Here is a 24,790-nt window from a genome sequence, read left to right as displayed (position 1 = left end):
TAGTTCTTCATCATAAAAAATATTTGTATTTCCATGTAATGGGTTCTTTTTACTTGAAATAATAAATGTTCTTAAATGTCTCAGTCTTTGGAAGCCCTCAGTCACTTTTTAAGAGGGTAAAGAATGTTACACATCAAATTTATTCAATTAAAAAAAAGTGTAAATGGGCTCTAGACCAAAAAAATTGAGAACCACTGTATTAGATAATATTTCTGAATTCTCTATTTGGTTACACTGATCTATTTTTATGCAAGTATCATTTTGCTTAAATTATTGTAAATTTAAAAATATTTTAGGGCTTCCCTGGTGGCGCAGTGGTTAAGAATCCGCCTGCCAATGCAGGGGACACAGGTTCGAGCCCTGGGCCGGGAAGATCCCACATGCCACAGAGCAACTAATCCTGTGCGCCACAACTACTGAGCCTGTGCTCTAGAGCCCGGGAGCCACAACCACTAAAGCCTATGCACCTAGAGCCCATGCTCCGCAACAAGAGAAGCCACTGCAATGAGAAGCCCGTGCACTGCAACGCAGAGTAGCCCCCACTTGCCACAACTAGAGAAAGCCCACGTGCAGCAACAAAGACCCAATGCAGCCAAAAATAAATAAATAAATTTATTTTAATATATATATATATATATATATATATTAGAATAGGGTAGGTTATGTATACCCTTTTCTTCTTTTGGCCATAACTTTCTTTTTTTTTTTTTTTTTTTCCGCCCCCTCCCCCTGCCCTGGCCATAACTTTCTTATTGTCCTTCTGGCTTCCCGCTTCAGTCTTTCTCCCACATGCCTGACAGATTAATCTCCAGCCCTGACCATGCTTCCTCTCCAGTGAAAAGATTTCATGGTTCTTCGCTAGCTGTGAGCAGTGCCCTCCACATCTAACCTAGTTTCAGATGTATTTGCAAGCCTGATCTCCCTGCCTGACCAGACACAATCTGCTCCATGCCTCCTTGCTTCTGTGTCCAGACTTTCCCTTCAATCTTCCTTCCTTCATTCTCCCTATCTTTTCTCCTCCCTCTACTTGTCAGAATCTGATCCTTCCTTCAAGGCCCAATTTAATATCTCTTTATCCATGAAAAGAGAATTCTTCTTGGATTCTCCCACATTTCCTCTGATATTCCTCAAAACTTTATTCTCTTTTATGGATATCAAATAATCAGTGATTTGCTTATAGGTTTATGATTCCTTCTAAGTTGAAAACTACTTTAAGGAAAGGTACTGGTTTATTATTCTTTGTTTTGTCTCACATAATATAATTAAGAGATATTTGTATAACGAATTAATGAATGATTGTTTTATTTCCTTTTTGATTGTAAGCCTTAATTGAAGGCACTGGTTGTCATATATTTTTTTGATTTTCCAAGAGGCTGATAGGGGACAAAGCTTTATTCATTGGAAATGCTTGATTAGTACTTCATGGTATTGTGTAGATAGATAGGACCTTTGTTTGAATCCCAGCTCTGCCACTTACAAACTATATAAAGTTAAATAAAATGCCAAACTTCACAATACCTTGGTTTCTCCATTAGTGAAATAGAAATAAAAATGATATGCAGGTGAGAAATAAATGAATTAATAGGTATAAAATACTGTCTGTGTTAGTATCATCATCGTCATCATTTTTATTTATTTATTTTTGACTGTGTTGGGTCTTCATTGCTGGGCACAGGCTTTCTCTAGTTGCAGCGAGCGGGGGCTACTCTCTGTTGCGGTGCACGGGCTTCTCATTGCAGTGGCTTCTCTTGTTGCAGAGCACAGGCTCTAGGCACGCGGGCTTCAGTAGTTGTGGCACGTGGGCTCAGTAGTTGTGGCTCGCAGGCTCTAGAGCACAGGCTCAGTAGTTGTGGCATACGGGCTTAGTTGCTCCGCAGCATGTGGGATCTTCTCGGACCAGGGCTCGAACCCGTGTCCCCTGCACTGGCAGGCAGCTTCTTAACCACTGCGCCACCAAGGAAGTCCATCGTCATCATTTTAAACAACATAAGAAGGGGTTTGGAACATACCTTGTGTGTTAATTTTCTACCCACAGTTAAAACCCTATTTCATTTCCAGTTATTGATTATATTCCCACCTCAAAGTTTTGTGGTAAGTTTTGAGTTTGGATATAAGTAATTTAAATAGAAGACGATGTAATTTGAACACATTTCCACAATTAAGGTAGTGAGGAGTGTCTTGGGGGACCAGTACAACATTGTCTATGGAGATATGGTTCTGTTCTGCCTTTCTTCCTCTTGTCTTTGGTTACTTTGTATTGTCCATTCCAATTAGAAGAGAGCTACTTAAATTCATTTTAAGCATGGGGATTTGTAATAATGTGAATTCCAATTTCCAAAGGGCAAGATAATTAAGAACAGAGCAGAGCTCTCCCCCTTATAGTGTTCTCATGTGATAGGGCTGAGAACTTCCCTCTTGGCTGAGTTTATTGTTCTAGTAATCAGCATTGCCATTTATCTCTTAGTCCATTTGTGTACTTGTCATTTTCTCCCCATCTTTGGTTTCACAGTAAGTTCCAAAAAATCTGGGTTGGAATTTATACAACCTAGTTTGAGAAGGATGGAAACTGATCCTTTCAGCTATGATCATAGGTTACTGCAGTATTCTCATCCTTTTTGCTGGATTTACTGAGAAGTCTGGTCCAGTGGTCAGATACTACTTTGTAACTTTGACTGCGATAGTGTTTATTGATTGATGCTTACAGGTACTGTTTTCTTTTTCTCCCCTAGACTAAAACCAAAATTGCGACGTCTGCCCTGACTGCTGTTGCAACTCCAAGAACTGTAGACCTTGCCTATCCAAGGATTAAGATAGAGGGTCTGTGCTTTGAAAGAGAAAGAATTGAAATGCCCATCCGTCCTGTAAGCCATCACTACCTTGGCATCCTTCAGCTCACTTTCTGTTTGTTCCTAGGGTGTTGTTTTGCTTCTATAGGGTATAGACCAAAGTCATTGGAAAAGAAAACCTTGAAAGAGTGGTCTGTGGCAGGAAGGAAGACCTAGCTGCAAGATATGGAGAGGGGCTGCAGGTAGAGGGTGAAGAGCATGGACTTTGGGGTCAGTAAGAGCTGGGTTCAAATTCCTGCCTCACCACTACTAGTTGTGTGATGTTGTAATAACCTTCCTGAGCGTTATTCATTCAATAAGGATTTGAATCTCTACTGTGTGCCCAGCACCGTGCCCAGTGAACAAGATGGAAGGAGACAGAAAATAAATAAGGAAACAGATAAGATAATGTCAGGTAGTGGTAAGTGCTATGAAGAAAATAAAATGGAAAAAAATAAAAAATAAAATGGGAAATGAGTGACTATGGCTGGGGGTGGAGAATAAGCTTCTTTGCATACGGTAGTCAGGGAAAGCCTCTCTTAAGGAAGGGATATTTGAGCTGAAACCTGAATAATGAGAAGGAGTCAGCTAAGTGAAGATCTGAGAAGAGAATGTTCTAGTAGAGGGAAGAGCACATGACAAAGTCCTTAAGTAGGATAGCTTTGAAGTTGGGTGGAGCAAGGTGAGCAAGGGGATTGTGAAGATAACAGTTCCCAGTTTCAGGGCTGTTCGGACTTGTGATAATAGATAAGGCAGGTGCTCAGCACAGAGCCTGGCACGCTCAGTGGATTGTTCGGGGGTTTTAAAAAATCCTTTAAAAAAGTGATGCCATGGCACATAATCATACTCTGAGAACCCAAACTAATCTGTATCAGTGTAAATATAGAACATTTTCAGGGCTACTGAGTGGTGTTTGCTGTGGTCCTCATTCTTTTGAATGAGCACTTGAGAGAGGGAATAGTAGCTATATGTCATCTTTCCTATTTTACCAGTAAAGCAACATAATAGAAAGGCCTCCTGGCGGATGTGGTTTCCAAAGTAAGACCAAAGGGAGTTGATGAGTCAGTCAGTCAGAATATATTTATTCAGCACCAGTTATACAACAGAGCCTAGTCTAGCTTTTGGCAAACAAGTACTTCTCTCAAGCGGCTTATATTCTGGTGGGGAAAAACAGACAGTAAACATAACCAACAATGAAATAAATGAGCTAAGTCAGGTGTTGTTAAGTGCTATGAAGAAGATTAAATAAGTACTGTGGAAGAGGGTAGTTAGAAAGGCTGATATATCTTGGATGGTCAGGGAAGAACTCCTTGAGGATGTGATGTTTGAGTCTAGGGACTTGAATGACGAAGAGGCAGCCATGACAAGATTGAGGAAAGAGGGTTTCAAGCAGAACTAGTAAATGCAAAGGTCCTGAGGTGGAAAGAGCTGGGCCAGAGGGGCCTTGTGTGACTAGGGTCATAGTGATTGAGGTGGGGATGGGAGGAAGGTGAGGTTGGAGGAGGGTATAGTAGGCAGATCATGTAGGACCTTCTAGGCCACGGTAAGGAGCCTAGGTGTTATTCTTAGCAAAATGGAAAGCCACTGGAAGATTTTAAACACTGTGAGTGACATGATCTGGCTTGGGCCTTGGAAAGTACTTCCCTCATGAAGTTGTTACGGTGATTGCATGGGAATGATTTAGGCAGATCGCTGAGAGCACTGTCTAGCTCATGGAATACACTTGTTAAAATGCTCCTTCTCTCCCTCAGTAACTGCTGTGTGAAGGCTGGGTTGTGGAGGAGTGAGAATGGAAGCAGGGAGATCAGTTAGGAGAGTCTGTTACAGTAATCCAGGAGAGAAAGGATGGTGACTCGATTAGGGCTATAGTTGAAAATAGAGGGAGACGTGGTGAAATTTGAGGTATGTTTTTGTGTCGTTTTGTTTTCCACTATAGATATCCTGTGCTGCCTTGCTCGCCAAACCTAGCTCTCGAATACTAGCTCTAGCTAAGCCCAGGCCTCTTCATCAAGATTATTTACCTCCCCGGGATGCCTACTGGCCAGTATCTTGTGCTGCTATCCATTCCAAGATATCTCCCAGAATTCAAGAACTAGCTAATCCAAATACAAGGTATGTCAATCTGAGGCTAAGATGGGACAGGAAAGGCAGGGGGTGCTAGGGACAGGGAAAAGTTGACCTATTAAGTTCAGTGAAATGAATCATAGAAATAGTAAAAATTTTAAAAATCATCTTATTTGTTACATTTATTGTGACAAATCTATGGTCTTCTTACCATAAATATAAGGCGACAGTTAAAGGGTTAGTGGACTAGTATTGAACTTTAGACCTAGGAGACAACTCTGTAATTATGGATATGGGATTATTTATCTAACATATATTGATAAGGATTATTTATCTAACATATATTGATCTAATAAGTTGCGGAACAGAAACATAATATGTTGTAATTTGTGTAAGAAAAAAATACATATATGCCATATATTTGCTTACATATGCCTATACTATCTCACAGGAGTATGTAAGAAGCTAGTAACAATGGTTACTTTGGGGGCCTAGGGAGCCAGGATGGTAGGAAGACTTATTTTTCACTAAATAGGCTTTTGTATTTTTCAATGTTTTTGCATCATGTACATGTATGAACTATTTCAAATAAATCAGAAAATATATTCAACAAAGAAGAAATTGCCTCTAATTCCTACTCATTTTTTAGAAGACCTCTCAACTTGCCTGAACCTCAATTCATTTTGTTACCTTCAGGGGATAATACCTGATCCCCTTTTTAAAGCACCATCATGAAAACCTAACTGAAAAAGTAGTAGTCTTGAGCTCAGGGAATAGGAAATGTGTTTGGTCTTATATAATAAAATATTTTTTAAAAATTTTTTAATTTTTATTTTATTTTTTTAATAAATTTATTTATTTATTTATTTTTGGTTGCCTTGGGTCTTTGTTGCTGTGCATGGGCTTTCTCTAGCTGCAGCGAGCAGGGGCTACTCTTCGTTGCGGTGCGCGGGCTTCTTATTGCGGTGGCTTCTCTTGTTGTGGAGCACGGGCTCTAGGCGCACGGGCTTCAGTAGTCGTGGCTCGCAGGCTTTAGAGCGCAGGCTCAGTAGTTGTGGTGCACGGGCTTAGTTGCTCTGTGGCATGTGGGATCTTCCCGGACCAGGGCTCGAACCCATGTCCCCTGCATTGTCAGGCGGATTCTTAACCACTGCACCACCAGGGAAGTCCAGATTTTTATAATGTGTTTTTCCTTAAAAAAAAAAGTTCAACATCAAATGAAATGACATTCATTCTCTGTACACTGACAAAGGAAAGTGAGGAGTAAGACCAAGTGCTCAAGAGTCTGTCCTGGTAGCAAGATTATTATTTGGTGGTTAAGGTATTAAGGATGAAAACTTCAAAAAATTGATTTCTTTAAGTTCACCAGTGGATTGTCTGGCTTGTTTTAACATCGTCAAATTATTGAGAAATTTCCAGAATTTACTTTCTATGGAAAGAGGAAAGCCTTCGGAATCTGACACATATACACATCTAGACTTGACCACAGGTCACTCTTACAACGTCCCTGAGCCTTCATTTCCTCATATGTATAGTGGAGGTCATGATACCTGTTTTATGTGGTGCTTAAGAAAATCAAAATGAGATAATATAGTGCCTAACACATAGTGGATGCCTGAGAAATGTTAGTTCCCTTTTCTGTTCATCTTATTTTAGGTCAAATCCTTTTTTCCATTTCAGGACTCCTGTGCGTATTGTATATTACGATCCAGAAGTCTTTAAAGTCAAGCCAGCTGCTTTGAAAGCACAGTGTTCTCCGAGGATCCATGAGTTGGCACAACCTCTTACGCGTTAAGCACAGAAAGCCACATCAGTCAAACTCATTATGTTTCTAGAAGACATATTAGATGACTTAGTTCCCTTGTCTGGTACTGTCAGTTTATAGCCCCCACTCCCTCAAAGCACACGAGACCTCTAGGGAACACTACTGCTGCTGTTACCGGTAATCATGTCTTTAGCAGGTCTGGGGACTCCAGCATGCAATAAAAGAGAAAATGATAGCCTGCCTTATTATCCTTACTATCTCCTCACGTGCATCTTGGCTGTCTCATTGCTCTGACTGACCTGAAGATACATTCTTCCTTATATTTGCTGGTTTTGCTTTTCTTTTCCCCGTGAGATCTGTGTTCTCCAGTAGCTGATCTCACCTCAGTGCCTTCTCTAATAAATCCTGAGAACTGAAATCATTCCTTGTGTTACTTTTCCAACGTCCCCTCATTACCAAGAAATAACACTGAAATGGTGAAGCCTTTGTGGCTAAGTCAAAATGCTTTATATAATCTGTAGATGAAATTGAGGGAGTACGTTACCTTAAATGATCACATCTCCACCAACTTCTGTTCCTTCACTCATGCTCAGTGTCATTTATCATGAATGACAGAAGCAGCTAAACATTTGGTAAGCATTATAATGCTTTGTCAGATTGCATCTGCCCAGAGTTTTTATTTCATTTGCTTTATTCTCTCCATGGATTAGTATTTTACAAAGTAAACTAACTTTTATGGCCTACCTAGATTTACATGAAAATGAACTTGTTTGAAAACCAGTTTTACAGATGAATGAGTTCTATCTCTAAGGCCTTTATGTTAAAGAGATAACTAGTGTCGTGGAGAGGCAATACCATACAATAGTTTTGGTTGGTTTTTGTTTTAGTATTTTTTTTTTTTTTTTTAGGTAGGAAAAAAAGGTAGGTGTATTGATTAAAATGAAGCTAAATTCTTTTCCTAGCTCTAATGAAAATAAACAAGTCTAGAGCTATTGAATTTGAATCCAACAAACAGGAAGAGAGACAGTCACTTTTCACGGTCATTGCTTTTTGAGATAGGCCCGTGGTAGATTTGTCCATCCTTGGATTGCACAGCAAGTGTATTTTTTGTACTATTGGAATAAATCACCTAAATTGCCCAAATTGAACCTAGTATGTAAATTGATTACTGCAGGACAAAAAGTCCAACTGGAATTTGTCTGGGTCTAGAATAAGTCATGACATTTATAAAACCCAAGTACATTTCTGAGATACCTTCAATGTTTGTATGTTTCAGAACATGATGAAATGTATCCATTAAAAAGTACTCTGAAGAGATGGACCTCCAGCAAGGTGTCATGGGAGCTCCAGTGACCACACTCTCCAGTGAATGTTATTATTTTTTTAAATTAAAGCCTCTGGAAATGGCCCTTAGGACAAACAACAAATGAGGAAAAACATCTATTCAGGGATATCTATGAAAATTCAGTAAGAAAGGTGAGAGTCTGTGATATTCAAACTACATGTAAGCAGATTGTTTCTTGCCATGAATTACGGTTCTGTTTTTAAATTCAGATTTAAAAATTAATTTATAATTCAAATTAAATTATATTCACCTTTTGCCTATTTCCTCCCTTTGACTTGGATACAAGAATCTTAGAGCCTAATGAATGTAATGTTCAAACATGGTGAGCCCCTCAGCAAGTAAAATGCCTAGCATCACGACTACTCATAGCAGGAAACCAAGCAATAACAGCTGCCACCATCATCACCTCCTCCGCCACCACCGCAGGAGATTGACAGCTCATCTGTGCCCCTCTTCTGCTTGGTTTCCGGTACTTTAATCTCAATTTATTTTTACTTGTTCCGTGGAGTGTATATGTGTGTGCATGTTCATAAACGTGTGTCTGTATTTGTCTTTATTACGTGTTTGCGTGTAAACTGAAAACTTCCTGAATCCGTTAAAGAAGTGGTTAAATTATAATTAAATAATCTCATTGAGGAATACTACAGAGGCCTGTGATTAACTACCAAAAGTTATAATAACTTCGCTAAGAAGCTCAAATGTCTTCTCACCCCTTTTAGCTGTCGAGTGTAATAGCTGTAAATGTCCACCTTTCTGCAGCTTTTATTCCCAGACTACTGTATTAACTGTCTCTGTTAAGCCTTGGAGTGATTTTCAGCTCCTTGTTAGGAGAAAGATGGAGAATGTTATTATTAGATTTGTGAAATTTAGGTAAGTTAAGATTGTTCATTTTGGAATATGCCATCAGTGAGACTATTCATGGTCTACCTAAACTATCGAAGGATTTTTTTTAAAGCCACTAGTTCAGGAAGGCCTGAAATTCCTCAGGACAAAAGATGAAGGTTAAAACTGTTTTTTTCTGCCTTACCTGATAATATTCCCTTCTTCCCTCCTCTGGTTCTCGAAAACAAAATGAAAGCTTAACTGAAAGTTCCCACTAGATAAGTTTAATTAAACAGCATTTTGTTATACTTGACTATCATTGTACCCCTAACTCAAGCATCTGAATAATTATTTTCATAACTCAGGTATAGACTAACTTCACACTGAATTAATCATTAAAGCAAAGCTCATTAAAATGCTGATATAAAATATGTTTTGTTTTGATTTCTTGAACAGTAGGAAAAATTAAATATATTCATCTAAATATTCAAAAGAGAAGGTAGTGTTAAAATTTGTATGAAGAAAGGCAACTGACCTTAAAGTACCAAAATGAATACCTCTATTTAATAAATAACAGCACATTTTACAGGGAGGTAAAAAGGAAAGCATTCCATTGTTAATGGGTGTTGTATTTTACTAAATTTAAATAGTGTACTAGTGAGTAATAATTGACCACTATTACTCTGATAGTTATAATTGAAAAGTAAGGGGCTTCCCTGGTGGTGCAGTGGTTAAGAATCCGCCTGCCAATGCAGGGGACACGGGTTCGAGCCCTGGTCCGGGAAGATCCCACATGCCGCGGGGCAACTAAGCCTGTGCGCCACAACTACTGAGCCCGCGAGCCACAACTACTGAAGCCCACGTGCCACAACTACTGAAGCCCACACGCCTAGAGCCTGTGTTCTGTGACAAGAGAAGCCACCTCAATGAGAAGCCCACGCACCGCAATGAGAAGCCCACGCACCGCAATGAAGAGTAGTCCCTGCTCACCACAACCAGAGAAAAGCCTGCGTGCAGCAACGAAGACCCAGCATAGCCGAAAATAAAATAAATAAAATCTATTAAAAAAAAGAAAAGTAATATCAAAGAAATACCTCACATTTAAGTAATAATTTTAACCTCTTTAATTCCCAAATATTATTAGTTTTACCTTCAATTACACTATAAGAAGGGATAGAGAAGACATTCTACTTTGTTTAGATTTCTTACTGAAAAACAGAACTAGAAGTTATGTACCTTTATTTAACTATAAAAGTGCTAAACTATGAATCATCCAGGTGTTGTTTTATTGTGATTTAACCATGGATTTAATGCTTTTCTTGAACAATCAATGAAATGTTCGGTACTCTGGATTTTTATCTGAAGGACTGAAACTAAACATGTTGAACAATCTCTCCAGATTGTTTTAAAAATTAGTAGCAATTCTAAATAGCTTCTTTTGGAACTAGGAGGAAGAATTTTATATAACTATATAGATTATATAATTATATAATTTTAAATATATATATATATATATATATTTACCTCAACCACTTTTTTTTTTTTTGAGGTGAGATTGGTATATGACATCATATGGTAGATTTGAACTTGAATTTTGGAATCAGACCTGGGTTTGTATCCCACGTGGATCATTTACCAGGTATGTGATTTTGAAAAAATTCCCTAACTCCCTGTGCCTCAGTTTCTTTATGTATAAAGTGAGCTCCTGTGGCATTATTGTAAAGAGTAAATAAGAACATTATGTAATAAAGTATGAATTGGAAAAAATTGTTTAAAATTTAGCTCCTCTTGCCTTCTAAGGGGGGAGTGGCATACTTCATATCACTGGGAAAAGAAATATCTTTATGGCTTGATTCATACATTAAATGAATGTTTGTTTGATGTCTTTGCTTTGCCAGGCACTGTGCTAGGCACTAAAGCTGTCATAGTAAGCCAGACATATATGGGCTCTGCTCTCATAGGCTATTTAGCCAATTGGGAGACATGGATGTTTTTCACACATTCACAAATAAATGTAAAATACAGCAGTGGCAAGTGCTATGAAGGAGAGGTTATAGTGCTATAAAATGACAGAATAGAGAACTTTGACTCCCTTGGGAAGGTGAGGGAAGGATTCTTTAATGAAAGGACGTTGGGCTGGAATCTAAAAATTAAGTAGTGTTAACTAACAAAGAAAGGACAGGAAATCAGTCCAGGTAGTGGGAAATGTGGTTAGTGGATATTTGTTGATTTGGGGGCGACCCTGCACCCATTCCTCCTCCTTCTGGTAAGAACTCCCAATTTTCTTTGGGGGATTTCTCTTCATCGATAAAGGTTTATTGAGACTTTTATTCCAGGTACCCTGGCCGAGGGATGGGCATGTGACCTGAGCCAGCTCATTGAACTGTCCTCTGGGGCTTTGGATCATGGGCAGAGCGGTGCAGAGGCAGGGGTAGTTGGAGGCGGTCGTTCCCAGTAGTGGTGCCCTGATGAGACTTCACTGTTCTCCTCCTACTTTTGATACCTGGAGCTGCCCAGGCCCCCACCGTGGCCCTCCCCTGTTCATCTGCCTCAGGAGCTGTGCACAGCCTTGCAGTAAATCCCCTGTGGCAGATGGGTAGAGGTGTTGGGGACTGAAAGGCCAGCGTGGCTCAGATGGGAAGAAAAAAGGGGTTGTGTGATCAGTGAGGAGGCAGCAGATGGAAGCCAGACTGTACAGGGCCCTGGAGGCCACCTTGAAGATTTTAGTCTTTATACTAAAACCAGTGGGAGCTGTTGAAATAATTTAAGCATGAGGATAATGTAACCATGGTTGCCTTTTGAAAACATTACTTCTACAAATAAATTGGGGAGGGGGCAGTGGAGGTAGATAGACCAAGTTAGGGGGCTACTTAGTAGATCAGAGGAAAGATGAAAATAGTTTGGTGGTACCATGGTGGAGATGCAAGGAAGAGACAGGCCTTGAGAGATATTTGAGGAGGTGTATTTTCACAGGATTTGGTGACGGATTGGATGTGGGGTTGGGGAAAGAAAAGCATTCAAGATAATTCCTCGATTTCTAACTTATGAAACATTTTATAGATAGTGAGGATCTGAATATACAAGTGGACAATGGCCAGGCCACATATGACAGTAGAACTCTGACTCACCACCTGTGCAGCAACCAGGTCAGGAATCCAAACCACAGCCTCTGCAGCAATCAGCCCAGAATGGTCAGGATCTGGCCAGTGGTCCTAATTGATACCTATTTTTTGCCCCCACTTCCATCTCAGGACCAAGTAGAGAAAGCCAAATATATTCCCCAAGCCAATCGCATAGGATGCCCTGTTTCTAGTTAGGCAGTCTCCACCTTCCCCATGCCAACAGGGTCTAACAGAGTATTCCTAAAGCCTCCATCCCCTTCCCCCCTTGCCCCCCCCCCCACTATAAAGCTGTCCCACTCCTCTGCCTTTGAGTCTCTGCCAACTGCAAGTAATGGTGGCTGACTCCCTGGCCATAGCAGGCTCTGAATAAACAGCCTGGGTGTGTTCTCATTTGACTGATCTTTCCCACAACAGTGAGCCCTTCACTGACGTAGGGAACACCGGGAGATGACCAGAAGAAAAGAGTGGAAAAGCATGAGTTCAGTTCAGGACACTTAGATTAGAGGACACCTTTGAGACATCTAAAAGGAGATGGCGGCTGCAGGGCTGTATTATGACTTTCAGGGACCCTAGGCACTTTTGCTTTTCTGGTTCCTTTCTTCCTTAAAATAATATTAAAAATTATATTTTATGACTGCATTAGTATAAAGATGAATATATAAATATTATATATTAAGACTTTTTCAAATTAAAAGTTCATCTTTTTTTCTCATATAAAAAGAACTAAAACATTTTTGTAATCTCCTGAAAATGTTATGGTCTGTAGGCAATGGGCCCACTGTGCCCAATGGAGCAGTCGGCCGGGTTCAGGTAGGCAGTCCTTACATGGGTCTGTGTTGTAGCGTCGAGACCTGAGACCTGCTGCAGGTGTACATGTGCAAGTCATCTCAGTTAGCTGTGGTTGGAGCTACGGGGTAAGAGGGAGGACCAGGACAGGGGGAATCCTGACTTGATATTTGCTGAAATTCGAGAATTGCTGTTAATTATATTTAGAAGGGTATTGGTATGGTGGTTATGCTTTTAAAAGCAGTTCTTTTAGAGATGCAAGCTGAGACAATTGTGAATGAAGTGATATCTAGAGTTTGCTTTGCAATAATCCCAACAGGGGAATGGATGAGGCTATAGAGGAAACGACTCTTGGTTGTGAGTTGGTGATTGTTGAAACTAAGTGATGGAATCCTAGGGTTCATTGTCTAGACTATTCATTCAATAGTCTCTCTTCTGTTAGATATGTTTGAAGTTTTACCTAATAAAGTGCAAGATAGGAGGGGAGCTAGGATGGACAGTTACAGGTCTCAGCAGAGGCTTGAGGGGCCTGAGCAACTCAGAACTCCCCCAATGCTGCATACCAATCAGGTCTGCTTCACTCCCACACATTCAGTGTTAGGGCTGTTTAAGGGGAGAAATCAAGGCAATGTGTCTGTATTCCATGGCTGGGGACAGTGGGGGGAAGAACTAGCACATACAAGATGGTGAGCTAGTTTATAATTTGATGGAAATAGGATCGTGGATTTACAACCCACTAGAAATAAGGTAAAACGAGATAAACTGGTGTTCCCACCCCAAATCCAGGGGAATGGGAGGGACTCAGGACTTTCCCCACACTTCTGGTGGGGGAGGGATTTTGAGTCAACTCTAATTAAATTTTCAAAGGTCAGGATACCTCTGTCGACCTCTAGGTTGCAAGTGCTTGACACACAAGATGTGAACAAGTGGGAACAGAGAAGGTGTTAAAGACTTGTTTGTTAACCTGGATTTGGTTGAAGGAAATAAAATTGGAGCACCAATATTACATGGCTTCCTGCAGTCCAGGAGAGAGGGGGTGAAGGCAATTCCATTTCTGGTTCAAGGTGGTTGGTCTGGAATGAGGCCTTACCAAGTATTAGCTGTGCAACCCTGTACAAATTACTTAACTTCTCAATGAAAAAGGGCTAATAGTGTTTGCTGTCAAGATAAGGGAGTTTCCAGTACATTATACCCATCCTTTCCCTGCCTGAGTTAAGAAACAATTGAGAAACCCAGGCAGATGGAGTTCAAAACAACTCATTTACAATTGGTAAAGCTGTTTGGAGAAGGTGACTTTGGTGGACCAATTGGATTTCTAATATCCCCCTCCTCCTGAACTGAACTGAGCCCCTGGCTCAATTCACCAGACACACCTGCCCCCGGAGCAGGCTGAACACACTCTGCTTATGGCTCTAAGATCTCAAGGAGGGAGAAATGCACTCCTTCTCCTAGATTCACCAGGGGAGGAGTCACTGCTCCCACGGGAGGAAATAGGGGTGGGTGAGGGCAAAAACCAGGAAGTTCTCTGGGGAATTCTCCCTCTCCACATGGAAACGGGAGCACAGTTGTTCATCTCTAACACCTACCTCACTGGGTTCTTGTGAAGTATTGTACTTAGCACAGTATCCAGTACATGGTAAGTAGGTTTTGTTTTCTTAGTCATTATTATTAGCGGATATTAAGATGCTTCTCACATCTTTTTGGATAATGGAGTTTACTTCCTCTGGTGGTACTCATTGTAGTGCCAATGAAAACACAATCCTCCTATCAAGAAGTGGAGTCCACTTCCCCATGCCTTGAGTCTGGGGTGCCTGTGACTTGCTTAGACCAACAGAAGGTGGCAGAAGTGACATTGCATGATTTCCAAGCCCAGGCCCTGAGCAGCCTTGCCTTCTTGGCATGCTGCTCCAGAACTGCATGGAAAGAAACCCAGCCTCCCTGAGAGACCTCTAGCAAGAGAAGTCCAGACCTCCCCTCTGAGCCTGGCGGCCAGCTCGCCCTCTGCTGAATGCCTCCATGTGAGTGAGCCAGCAGGACCAGCAGAAGGACTGCCCGGCCAACCCACAGAAAGGTCAGGAAGGAGAATGATGGTTTTAAGCTCCTCTTTGGGGTTGGTTTGTTATTCAGCAGTGTGGAACTGAAACAGTGAAGTAAGAGAGTAAGAGAAAGAGTAAGAGAAAGAGTAAGAGAAAGTAAGTAAGAGTAAGAGACTGAAGCCGTGGGTGGTAGGGAGGGCAGCAAGGGGTTCGGACTGCAGCCAGCTGATTTTCAGAGGTTTGTGAGCAAGTACTTGGTTAGGGTCTGCTAAAGGAGCAGGCACACACTTCTCCCTCAATTAGCTGTTTTAAGTGCCTTTATCAACTTGTGTGAACTAACCTACAGCAAACCTGAACTTAAGTGACCCCTGACTGGCCAGTAAGAAACTGCATGAATTGAGGCAGAGGAGTGGGCTGCCTCCCACCTTCCCTAACTCTCCCCTCCTCCTTCAGAGGGCTTTGCTTCCTGAGGACCTATCTGAGGAGGTCCTGGCCTGTGACCATCCTTAGAGACATAGCACAGGCAGTAAGAAGACAGAGCCTGAAGGCATGCATTCTTTCACAGTTTGTGTTGTTTTTTGTTTTGGGGTGTTTTTTTTTGTGGTACTCGGGCCTCTCACTGTTGTGGCCCCTCCCGTTGTGGAGCACAGGCTCTGGACACACAGGCCCAGCGGCCATGGCTCACGGGCAGAGCTGCTCCGCGGCATGTGGGATCCTCCTGGACCGTGGCATGAACCTGTGTCCGCTGCATCAGCAGGCAGACTCTCAACCACTGCACCACCAGGGAAGCCGTGTGTTGGTTTTTCTTCTCAGTCTGGGAGGTGCTGCCATGTGGGAAAACTTCCCCACCCGTAGCAGCATGCATCTGCCTGCCTGCCTGCTCTCTGTTGCCGGGGCGTGGTCTGTTGGACCTGTCAGGATGTTGGGCATCCTAGGCTGGATTGCAAGACAGGGCAGGCAGAAGGCTGGAGACAGAGAAAGGGGGCTGGGGGAGCAGGGGAGCAGAAAGAAGCAGCTGGTCTTCAGTGTGAAGTGGGGAGCAAATTCACCCCAGGATACCAGGGACACGTAGGCAGTGGGCGGGCAGCTGCTCTGTGAACAGGGAGAGGGTGATTGAGGCTTGGCCAGATGGACATGAAAGGAAAGCAGTAACAGACCCCAGGTAACACACCGCATTTTCTGTAATGATCTAAGCAGGCAGGAGTGCCCTGGGGCTTGGATAGTTTAAAAGCACCACATTCCTGGCTTCAGCAAAGCTTAAAGCATGGCCTAGGTCAGGGAGCCATTTTAAGTTCTGGCTTCTCTGGGATTTTTAAGTGACCCATGACTCGTGATTGTCTAGTAAGAAGCTGCATGAACTGAGGCAGAGGAGTGCATTGCTCACTGACAGAGCCGAGCCTCCCACCTTACCTACCTCCCCCTCCTCCTTCCAGGGGGTTTTGCAACTAAGGACCTATCTGAGGAGGTCCTGGCCTATGACCACCATTGACAGCAGAGACATAGCACAGGCAGTAAGGAGAGGGAGGCTGAAGACACATGTTCTTTCACAGTTTGTGTTGATTTTTCTTGGTTGATCGCTGGTAGAGAAAGCATAAGTGACTGTATTATATGATCTCATATAATACAGGGAGGCAGTGTAGGTGTGGCCGGGAATGTGCTTTCTGGAATCAGAATGGCAGGATTTGAACCCAGGACCTGCCACTTACTAGCTCTGTGTCTTTGGATAAATTAACTAACTCCTCTGGGCCTCAATTTCCTCACTTGCAAAATGGAGCTAAGAATAATGCTGTCAAATGCTGCTCCCCAGAGCACCACCAAAGAGCTTGTGGACAAAGCAAAGCTGAGTTTATAGCTCACTGAGATAAGGGAGATCCCTACCTCAGCAGAGTTTTAGAAGCGTCTAGTAAAGACAGGGCAGTGGTGGGGTATTTATAGGTTTTCGGCTTGTTTAGGATTGTGCAAGGGCTTGACAGACACAGCAAGGTGAGGGTTTCCAAATGAGTCTTTGAGAATTGATGAGACCAGTGGAGTACTTTCATGACAATAACAAAAGTTGTATGTAACTTCATCTTCCTGGGCAAGAGTTTCCAAAAACCTATTACTGAAGGCTGTGGGTAAAAGTCATGCTAATGTAGACAGTGATCTGTGTAGGCACAGATGGTTTAGGTTCAAGTTCTCCCATTTACCTCCAGCACTGCTGTGAGGATTAAATGAGACAATGGATGAAGTGCTCTAAGTATAGTCATAGCACTTGATAAATGTTCAGTGATTATTGCTATTAGTGCATTATTTTCCAGTCCAACCCCCATTTCTCTTGCCAGTTTGCTAGTGCATAAAATTCCATCTCCAGAATTGTTTTCTCATAACCTAAGGCTTTATCCCTTTTTAAAATGTAAACACAGGCAGAAAGGGTACCTCACTAAACCTAATCAGGCATTTACACCTCAGCATGGAGGAGTTTATAAAATCCTAAACAGGAAGCCTGGAAGCTTAGAATATAAGCTTTACTAATCCCTTAGGAGAAATGGCCCCATACATCCCTAAGCTGTTCTTGAGGAGCCTTGCACGTGCCCAATTACATGCAAGACTAAGGACAGTAACACTAGGTCCAGAACATCTGAATTTCCCCCTTTCAATCTGGTGTCAGGCTGCTCCCATCTAGTAAGATGCTCTTACCTCCTTGGCATTTGTGCTTGCCCAGGGTTCTCCAGAACCAGTAGGGGATTTTCTCCCTCCCTCCCTCCCTCCCTCCCTTCCTTCCTTCCTTCCTTCCTCCCTCTCTCACTTTTTGTCTCTTTCTTTTCTTTCATCCTATCTATCTATCTAAATGGGATTTATTATGAGGAATCAGCTCACAAGATTATGGAGGCTGAGAAAGACCCATGATGTGCCGTCTGCAAGCTGGAGACCCAGCAAAGCCAGTGGTGTAATTCATTTGGGGTCTGAAGGCCTGAGACCCAGAGGAGCTGATGATATAAATCCCAGTCTGGGGGCTTGACATGATGAGATGAGATGTCCGAACTCTAGCAGTGAGGTAAGAAAAAAAGAAGGAAATTCCACCTGTTTCTGCTTTTTGTTCTACTCAGGTCCCCAGTGGATTGGGTGAAGTTCATCCACATGGAGGAGGGCCATCTACTGAGTCCACCAATTCAAATGGTTAATCTCATCTGAAAACATCCTCACTGACACACCCAGAAATAATATTTAGTCTGGACACCCCATGGCCAGTCAAGGTGACATATAAAACTAACCGTCTCACCCAGTCATAGAGAGGAGGTGGGGATTTGCAGGTGGAAGAGGTATGCGTCATTATCTCTAGAGAAGGAATAAGGTACGTTTTTGAAATCACACACTACCAGTGAAGCTCCTTAGGTTAGGGAGTTAGTAAGCTGCCCCACTTTACCCGAAGTACCTACACTCAGTCATATCTTCTGCAGGTTTCCACATCATGCCAACAGGCTCTAGACCTGGGGAGCTTAGCCCTGGCTATACCTTAGAGTCAACAGGGCAGCTTAAGAAAATACCTAAACCAGGTCTGCCCATGCAAACCCTGACCGTCCAGCGCTCAAGCAACTGGACCAAATTGTTAAGGTGAGGCCCAGGCACTGCTCTCTTTCAGAAGTTGCCCAGGTGATGCTGATACACAGCTTGAAGAAGCACTGCTCCAGATCAGTGCTATTCAAACTTTAGCTGCACAAGAGTCACTCAGAGGACTTGTTCAAACACAGATTTTGGGCTTTCACTCCCCAGAGATTCTGATTCAGTAGGTCTGGGTTAGGGCTTGAAAATCAGTACTTCTAAGATGCTCCCAGGTGATGTTGATGCTATGTATTAGTTTTCGGAGGGCTGCCATAACAAAGGACCACAGCCTGGGTGGCTTAAACAACAGAAATTTATTTTCTCACGAGTCTGGTGTCTAGAAGTCCAAGATCAAGGTTTCAGCAAGGTTGGTTTCTTCTGGGTGTGTGGACCCCATCACTTTGAGTAGGAAGGCTCTAGATTCCACAGATCAAAGAAACAGTATGGGTTCACCAGTTAAGAGTCATTTATAAGAAATATGATCCCTAATGGAATGGCTTCTTTTATATATTCCTTTGATATTAATGAGATCTCTGAATTCTCTTTGCCCTTCCCTCTAGAGTGAAGTGAGCAAAGGGTAGGGAGGTGGACAGAGAGGTCTGAGGTCAGAGAAATAGCCAGGAACCAGGGCTTTGTAGATGATTATGAGGTCTTTTCACAGAAGGAGGAGATGAGGGCTCTCCATATTGTGACCTTCCGCTGAATATTCCAAGCTGCGGGAGATCTTCATATATTAAGATCTTCCTTTACCATCATTCGTCAGCCAACTGAGATGTTCCATGGCAAGGTGTCTGTATTTTCCCTTGCCCATTTCCCTGTTTTAGTTTAAAATGGGTTAACATTTTTTTAAAAATTTTTTATTGTGGTAAGAATACTTAACATGAGATCTACCCTCTTAACAAATTTTATATGTACAATACCTCATTGTTGACTACAGGTACAATGTTGTACACCAGGTCTCCAGAGCTTATTCATCTTGCTGGACTGAAAATTTATGCCTGTTGGTTAGCAACTCCCCATTTCCCCCTCCCCCTAACCCCTAACACCATCATTCTACTCTTTAATTCTATGAATTTGCCTGTTTTAGATAACCCATATAAGTGGAATTATGCAGAATTTTCTTTCTGTAACGGGCTTATTTCACCTAGCATAATGTCCTCAAGGTTCCTCCATGTTATTGCATATTGCAGGATTTCCTTTTTTTTTTTAAAGGCTGAAGAGTATTCCATCGTCTGAATATACTACATTTTCTTTATCCATTTATCTGTTGATGGACATTTAAGTTCTTTCCATAGGTTGGCTATATGACAGGCAACAAAAACAAAAATAAACAAGTGGAACGACCTCAACCTCAAATGCCTCTGCACAATAAAGGAAACAGTCAGCTGAGTGAAAAGGCAATCTAGAGAATGAAAGGGAGAAAATATTTGTAAGCCACGTATCTGAAAAGGGGTTAATCTGATAAGCGGTTAATCTCTAAAATATGTAAAAAGAACTCCTGCAACTCCATTGTAAAAAAAAAACAAAAAACTAGTCTACATAGGTTTGATACACATGGAGTGACTCTTGTAGAATAAAATCGTAGGCAGCACTAGCACACTAGCACGCACTGCAGAGTCACAGCTAAGGCCGGCTGGCTGGGATTCTGCAGCATCTATATTTACCTAAATGAATGTAAGAAGTTAGCTGAAAAATTGCTGTTTCAAAGCCTCTCCCTGGGCCTTCCTGCAGCAGCGAGTTGTAAGTCCTGCACGGGAAATGGCAGACCACAGCTACGGCCTGCCTGCAATTTACACAAAGTAACTTCGTAAGGAAAATAAAGTCATAGCCCAAGAATCAGACTGATTCTTGCACAGCCAGGGTGAAACCTCTTTAAATTAGTTGCTGTTGTCCAGCTCCTTGGAAGTTTTTCATGTTGAAAAAAAGAAAATACTTGGATGTTAACTAGACCTATTGTGATCATTTTGCAATGTATACAAATATCAAATAATTATGTGTGCACCTAAAACTAATATAATGTGTGTCAACTACACCTCAATTTTCTAAAAAAAAACAAAAAACAAAAAACACAGCTTATATTCCACACACACAAATTTTTTCTTTTTAATTATTTATTTTTGGCTGTGTTGGGTCTTCATTTCTGTGCTAGGGCTTTCTCTAGTTGCGGCAAGTGGGGGCCACTTTTCATTGTGGTGCGCTGGCCTCTCACTATCGCGGCCTCTCTTGTTGCGGAGCACAGGCTCCAGACGCGCAGGCTCAGTAGTTGTGGCTCACGGGCCTAGTTGCTCCACGGCATGTGAGATCTTCCCAGACCAGGGCTCGAACCCGTGTCCCCTGCATTGGCAGGCGGATTCTCAACCACTGCGCCACCAGGGAAGCCCCCCAATTTTTTTTTTTTGATGATCAGATAAAATGAGTTGCAGCTTTAAGGGAACAAAATAAACTTCTCGTGTTTTTAAGGCACATGATTTTCAGCGGGGCAGGCTGAGGGGTGCATTTAGTTGTGGAAATGCATTGTAAGCAAATTTGACTTTTGTGAATCTAAAATGTTAGAAAGGAAAAACTTTTACTCTACTCTGTTAGGTTTAGTGTCTGTGGGCCTGTGAGTTAAACTGACACAAGAGATTAACAGGAGAAAAAGGTTTATTCGTATGTATATGAAAACCAACAAAAGCAGTAGTCGGCTCTTTAAATAGTTAAATTTAGAGGTTTATGGACTAACTTAGTAGAGACAAGGGAGGAAAAAAGGTGTTATGGGAAGACAAATAGGTTTCTTTAGGAAAGACAAGTGGATTTTTAGGAGAACAAATGGGAGGTAAGAAAGTTGGTGATGGGCTTCCCTGGTGGTGCAGTGGTTAAGAATCCACTTGCCAGTGCAGTGCACACGGGTTCAAGCCCTGGTCCGGGAAGATCCCACATGCTGCAGAGAAACTAAGCCCGTGTGCCACAACTACTGAAGCCCGCGCACCTAGAGCCCGTGCTCCGCAACAAGAGAAATCCCCGCAGTGAGAAGCCCGCACACCGCAACTAGAGAAAGCCCGCGCGCAGCAACAAAGACCCAACGCAGCCATAAAACTACCCCAGACAGGGGATTTATGGCAGCCTTATTTCCCAAATGTTGCTGCTTTTAGTCAGCTAAGGGAAGCTCTGAGAAGGCTTCTTTCCACATCTGTTGAATCTCAAATGCTTCAGCTTAAAATAATCTTCATATCAGCTCTAGGTCCCCACAATAGTATGTCAGAAATACTGTCTTGCTGCATAAGCAAGTGACCTGTAAACTGTTCTCTATTGCTGCCTAGCACCTGGCAGTGCCCCTTTAGATGGCAAGCTGTAATCATCTTCATCCTCCGTGTCAGGAGAGCTATGGTTATTTGAAGACATCTGAAATTCTCTTTGAAATCTAGCATTTATTACATTGTTATTCTCACATATGCTATTACTATAATTTGAAAGATTTTATAAATCCTATAAAAATATTATTCAAGTTATGATATTGCTAAAATCAGGGCTTAAAAAATGCAACCATAAATCAAAAAGTTCAGAATAAAAGTTAGATAAATTGGTATGAATAAAGCCAATCAACCAAATTAATACTATGCTATTAATTTAAAGGATAGCCCTATAGGAAAAATTTTAAATAGTGCTTAAAAATTAAAAGCAAAAAAAAAAAAAAATTAAAAGCAACATTAAAGTAAAAATGTGCTCCAATAGTTATAGATGTTTGTACTCTACAAATGCATTCCTCATACTCTTTATTCCTTTGGTAAAATGAGCTTGATTTATGAGAGATCTCCCAAAACTTGTTCCTTGAGTAAAATATGACCTCTCTGTAAGAGGGTGGACAAAAGCTAAGACATCATTTAGTTCATGAGCAAAGAATCAAACTGCAATTCAATGGCAGGTGTTTACGTAGAAGAGCTAGAAGTTGAACAAACATCTCAAAACTGTAGGGCAATTAATTCTGCAAACTCATGGCAACTATAAAGTAATTCATCCTTAAAATTATGACAAGATCAGAGATGATAAGTATGTGAACTCTGCTTGAGTTCACATAGAAATAGATTTGTGAAATAGTTCACATTGAAATAGTTCACATAGAAATAGATCTATGAAATAATGTTGATTGAAAACAATTATTGATAGAATTCAAAATAGTACAGTTATTTTAGCTATGGACAAAATACAAGCTTGTCTACTGATAAAGATGGGGACTTAATTTAAACCTATGTAAATAGGACTTATATTCATTGGGTCCTCATTTTCTCCAGAGTTGTTTGTGTTAATGATAAAAGCAAATTGGAGTGGTCACCAGCTTCGGGAGGGGAAGGGAGGAAGGATAAATTGATGGAGCACAGGGGATTTTTAGGGGAATGAAACTATTCTGCATGATATTGTAATGGTGATGTATATCATTATACATTTGTCAAACCTATAGACTATACAACACAAGGAGTGAACCCTAATTTAAACAATGGACTTTAGTTAATAATAATTATCAGTATTGGCTCATCAATTATAACCATTGTACCACACTAATACAAGATATTAGTAGCAGGAGAAATTGGGGGGTGGGGAGTAGGGGTGAGGAAGTATGTGGGAACTCTGTACTTTCCACTCAATTTGTCTGAAAACGTAAAACTGCCCCCCAATTAATAAAGTCTTTTAATTAAAAAAAAAACTAAATTGGTGGACAAAGAGATTGCTGATTCTTGAATCATCCAACACAAATCAGGCTAAAACATGCTTTCGGTTCTTTATTTACTTTGCTTAAAGGTGCACTGTTTATTTTGCAAGGGTGTAAGGATTAAGAACGAAATGAGAGCAATAGAATGTCTTACACCCGTTGCCAAAATACGCTTTCCCATTTGGTTGACTATCATGAACCTTAAGTCAATCTACTCAGAGGAATACATTTCACCCTTTATAGGAAAAGTTCCAAATCTTCTTCCATTTATTTAGGAAGTAAACCCTGTATCTTAGAAATTCTCACTACAGGATTCACCACATCAACAAACATATATGCTTTATTGTTAGTATCTTGTTGATCAGCAATCACACATTTAACTTCATCAGAACACACAGCTTTCGCTCAGGCGGTGAACCAGGTCAGTAAGCCCCTCTCGTCAGTGGAAGCTCCGTAATCCTAGAGCATTCAAACTCGCTCTCACAATCAGATCCCAGTCTCCTCCAGCCCTGGAGCCACTTGCATCCTTTCTCCTCTGGCCACTCACCACCTTCTCTGCCTTGAATCATGGGTGTAAACTCAGGTCTATGAAAAAAACATGGCTTTATTCTCTCCAACTCAGCTTGCTTTCTGACCTCAAGCTTTATTCCGCCTAGCTGGTGGAAAAACAGCCTCCCGTCTTTCCGGGGTTCCAGGAGCCTCCGAGTGCCAAGATGTTGAGTGGTGGGGAGCGGGGGGAAGATCCTCTGGGCCATGGTCCATGCAGGTTACTGCTTAGACATGTCATCCCTCTCCACATGTTCCCTGCAGGTCCTCCCGCTTTCTGCTGCTTTCCTCTGTGAGTGGCACGTGGGAGTCTTTGGCAGGGCTGCCTTTGATCCTATCTAGCTAGACACAGCCATTTTCTCTCTGGGATTGTTTCCCTTAGTAGTGACTAGTAGTGACTGTGCTGCAAAGCCAGGCACAGGTCTTTTCTGCTCCTGGAATCCACGACCTCTCATTTTTCCCTCTAGACTCCCACCTGTTAAAAACACTTTCCAGTGTGGGGATGACACGGGTTCTCTTTCTTTAATCTTCTCCACAACACCCCACCCCAAGGATTCCCTAAGGGCTTAAGTTTTTGGAACAAGAAGCAAATACTTACAAACTATATGTTTTCTCCCTTGTACATCCCTTCCTTAAGGCAATGAGGCCAGAGCCTGCTGGGATGGAAGGAAGGGAAAGGAACCCTACAGAGAAAAAGGAAGAAACCCATATTTCAGAGTATTATTTGGCCATGTATTTTATTTGTATGGAGGCCTTATCTCCCTTAGTATATTTTAGACTGTCTGATAGCATGAGTTGTTTTCTCATGTCCTCCCTAGCATTTGTGGAGTGAAAAGGTGTGCCCTTGACAATCTCTGGTTGTTCTTCCTTTAGCCTTGACCAGCTTTGAGGACAGCTCTGGAGCGCTCCTGTGGGGTCGTGATGGTCACATCCCCGCCGCTACATCGTAAGACTTCCGTTCCTAGTCACTGCCAGCTATTACATTTTGGGCCACCTTTGGAGACATTGGATACCTCTGAACACAGTTCACCAGAACAGGTGAAATTTTAAAACTTTTTTTTTTTTTTTTGTGGTACGTGGGACTCTCACTGTTGTGGCCTCTCCGGTTGCGGAACACAGGCTCTGGACACGCAGGCTCAGCGGCCATGGCTCATGGGCCCAGCCACTCCGCGGCATGTGGGATCTTCCCGGACTGGGGCACGAACCCATGTCCCCT

The 24,790-nt window shown here is 41.9% G+C and overlaps 2 protein-coding genes across 2 annotated transcripts in view; one reads left to right on the top strand and one right to left on the bottom strand.

Moving 5' to 3' along the window:
- The window catches only part of SPMAP2L (sperm microtubule associated protein 2 like), a gene marked incomplete at both ends in the record, with an annotated part of 57,849 nt that extends 51,165 nt beyond the window's left edge, over positions 1 to 6,684 (top strand). The window contains 3 exons of the mRNA XM_082654052.1: positions 2,730 to 2,861; positions 4,762 to 4,937; positions 6,570 to 6,684. Coding sequence (XP_082510178.1) covers positions 2,730 to 2,861; positions 4,762 to 4,937; positions 6,570 to 6,684 — 423 coding nt within the window. The remainder of the gene's footprint in view (positions 1 to 2,729; positions 2,862 to 4,761; positions 4,938 to 6,569) is intronic.
- HOPX (HOP homeobox) overlaps positions 5,856 to 24,790 on the bottom strand; it is a 78,335-nt gene continuing 59,400 nt past the window's right edge. The window contains exon 3 of the mRNA XM_082654053.1: positions 5,856 to 6,081. Within this exon, the coding sequence (XP_082510179.1) occupies positions 5,935 to 6,081 (147 nt within the window). The 3' untranslated portion in view covers positions 5,856 to 5,934. The remainder of the gene's footprint in view (positions 6,082 to 24,790) is intronic.

Source organism: Grampus griseus (genome assembly GCF_964374135.1).
Source record: "Grampus griseus genome assembly, chromosome: 4".
In the NCBI taxonomy this organism is placed as follows: Eukaryota; Metazoa; Chordata; class Mammalia; order Artiodactyla; family Delphinidae; genus Grampus; species Grampus griseus.
This window is presented reverse-complemented; position numbering and strand designations above follow the sequence as displayed.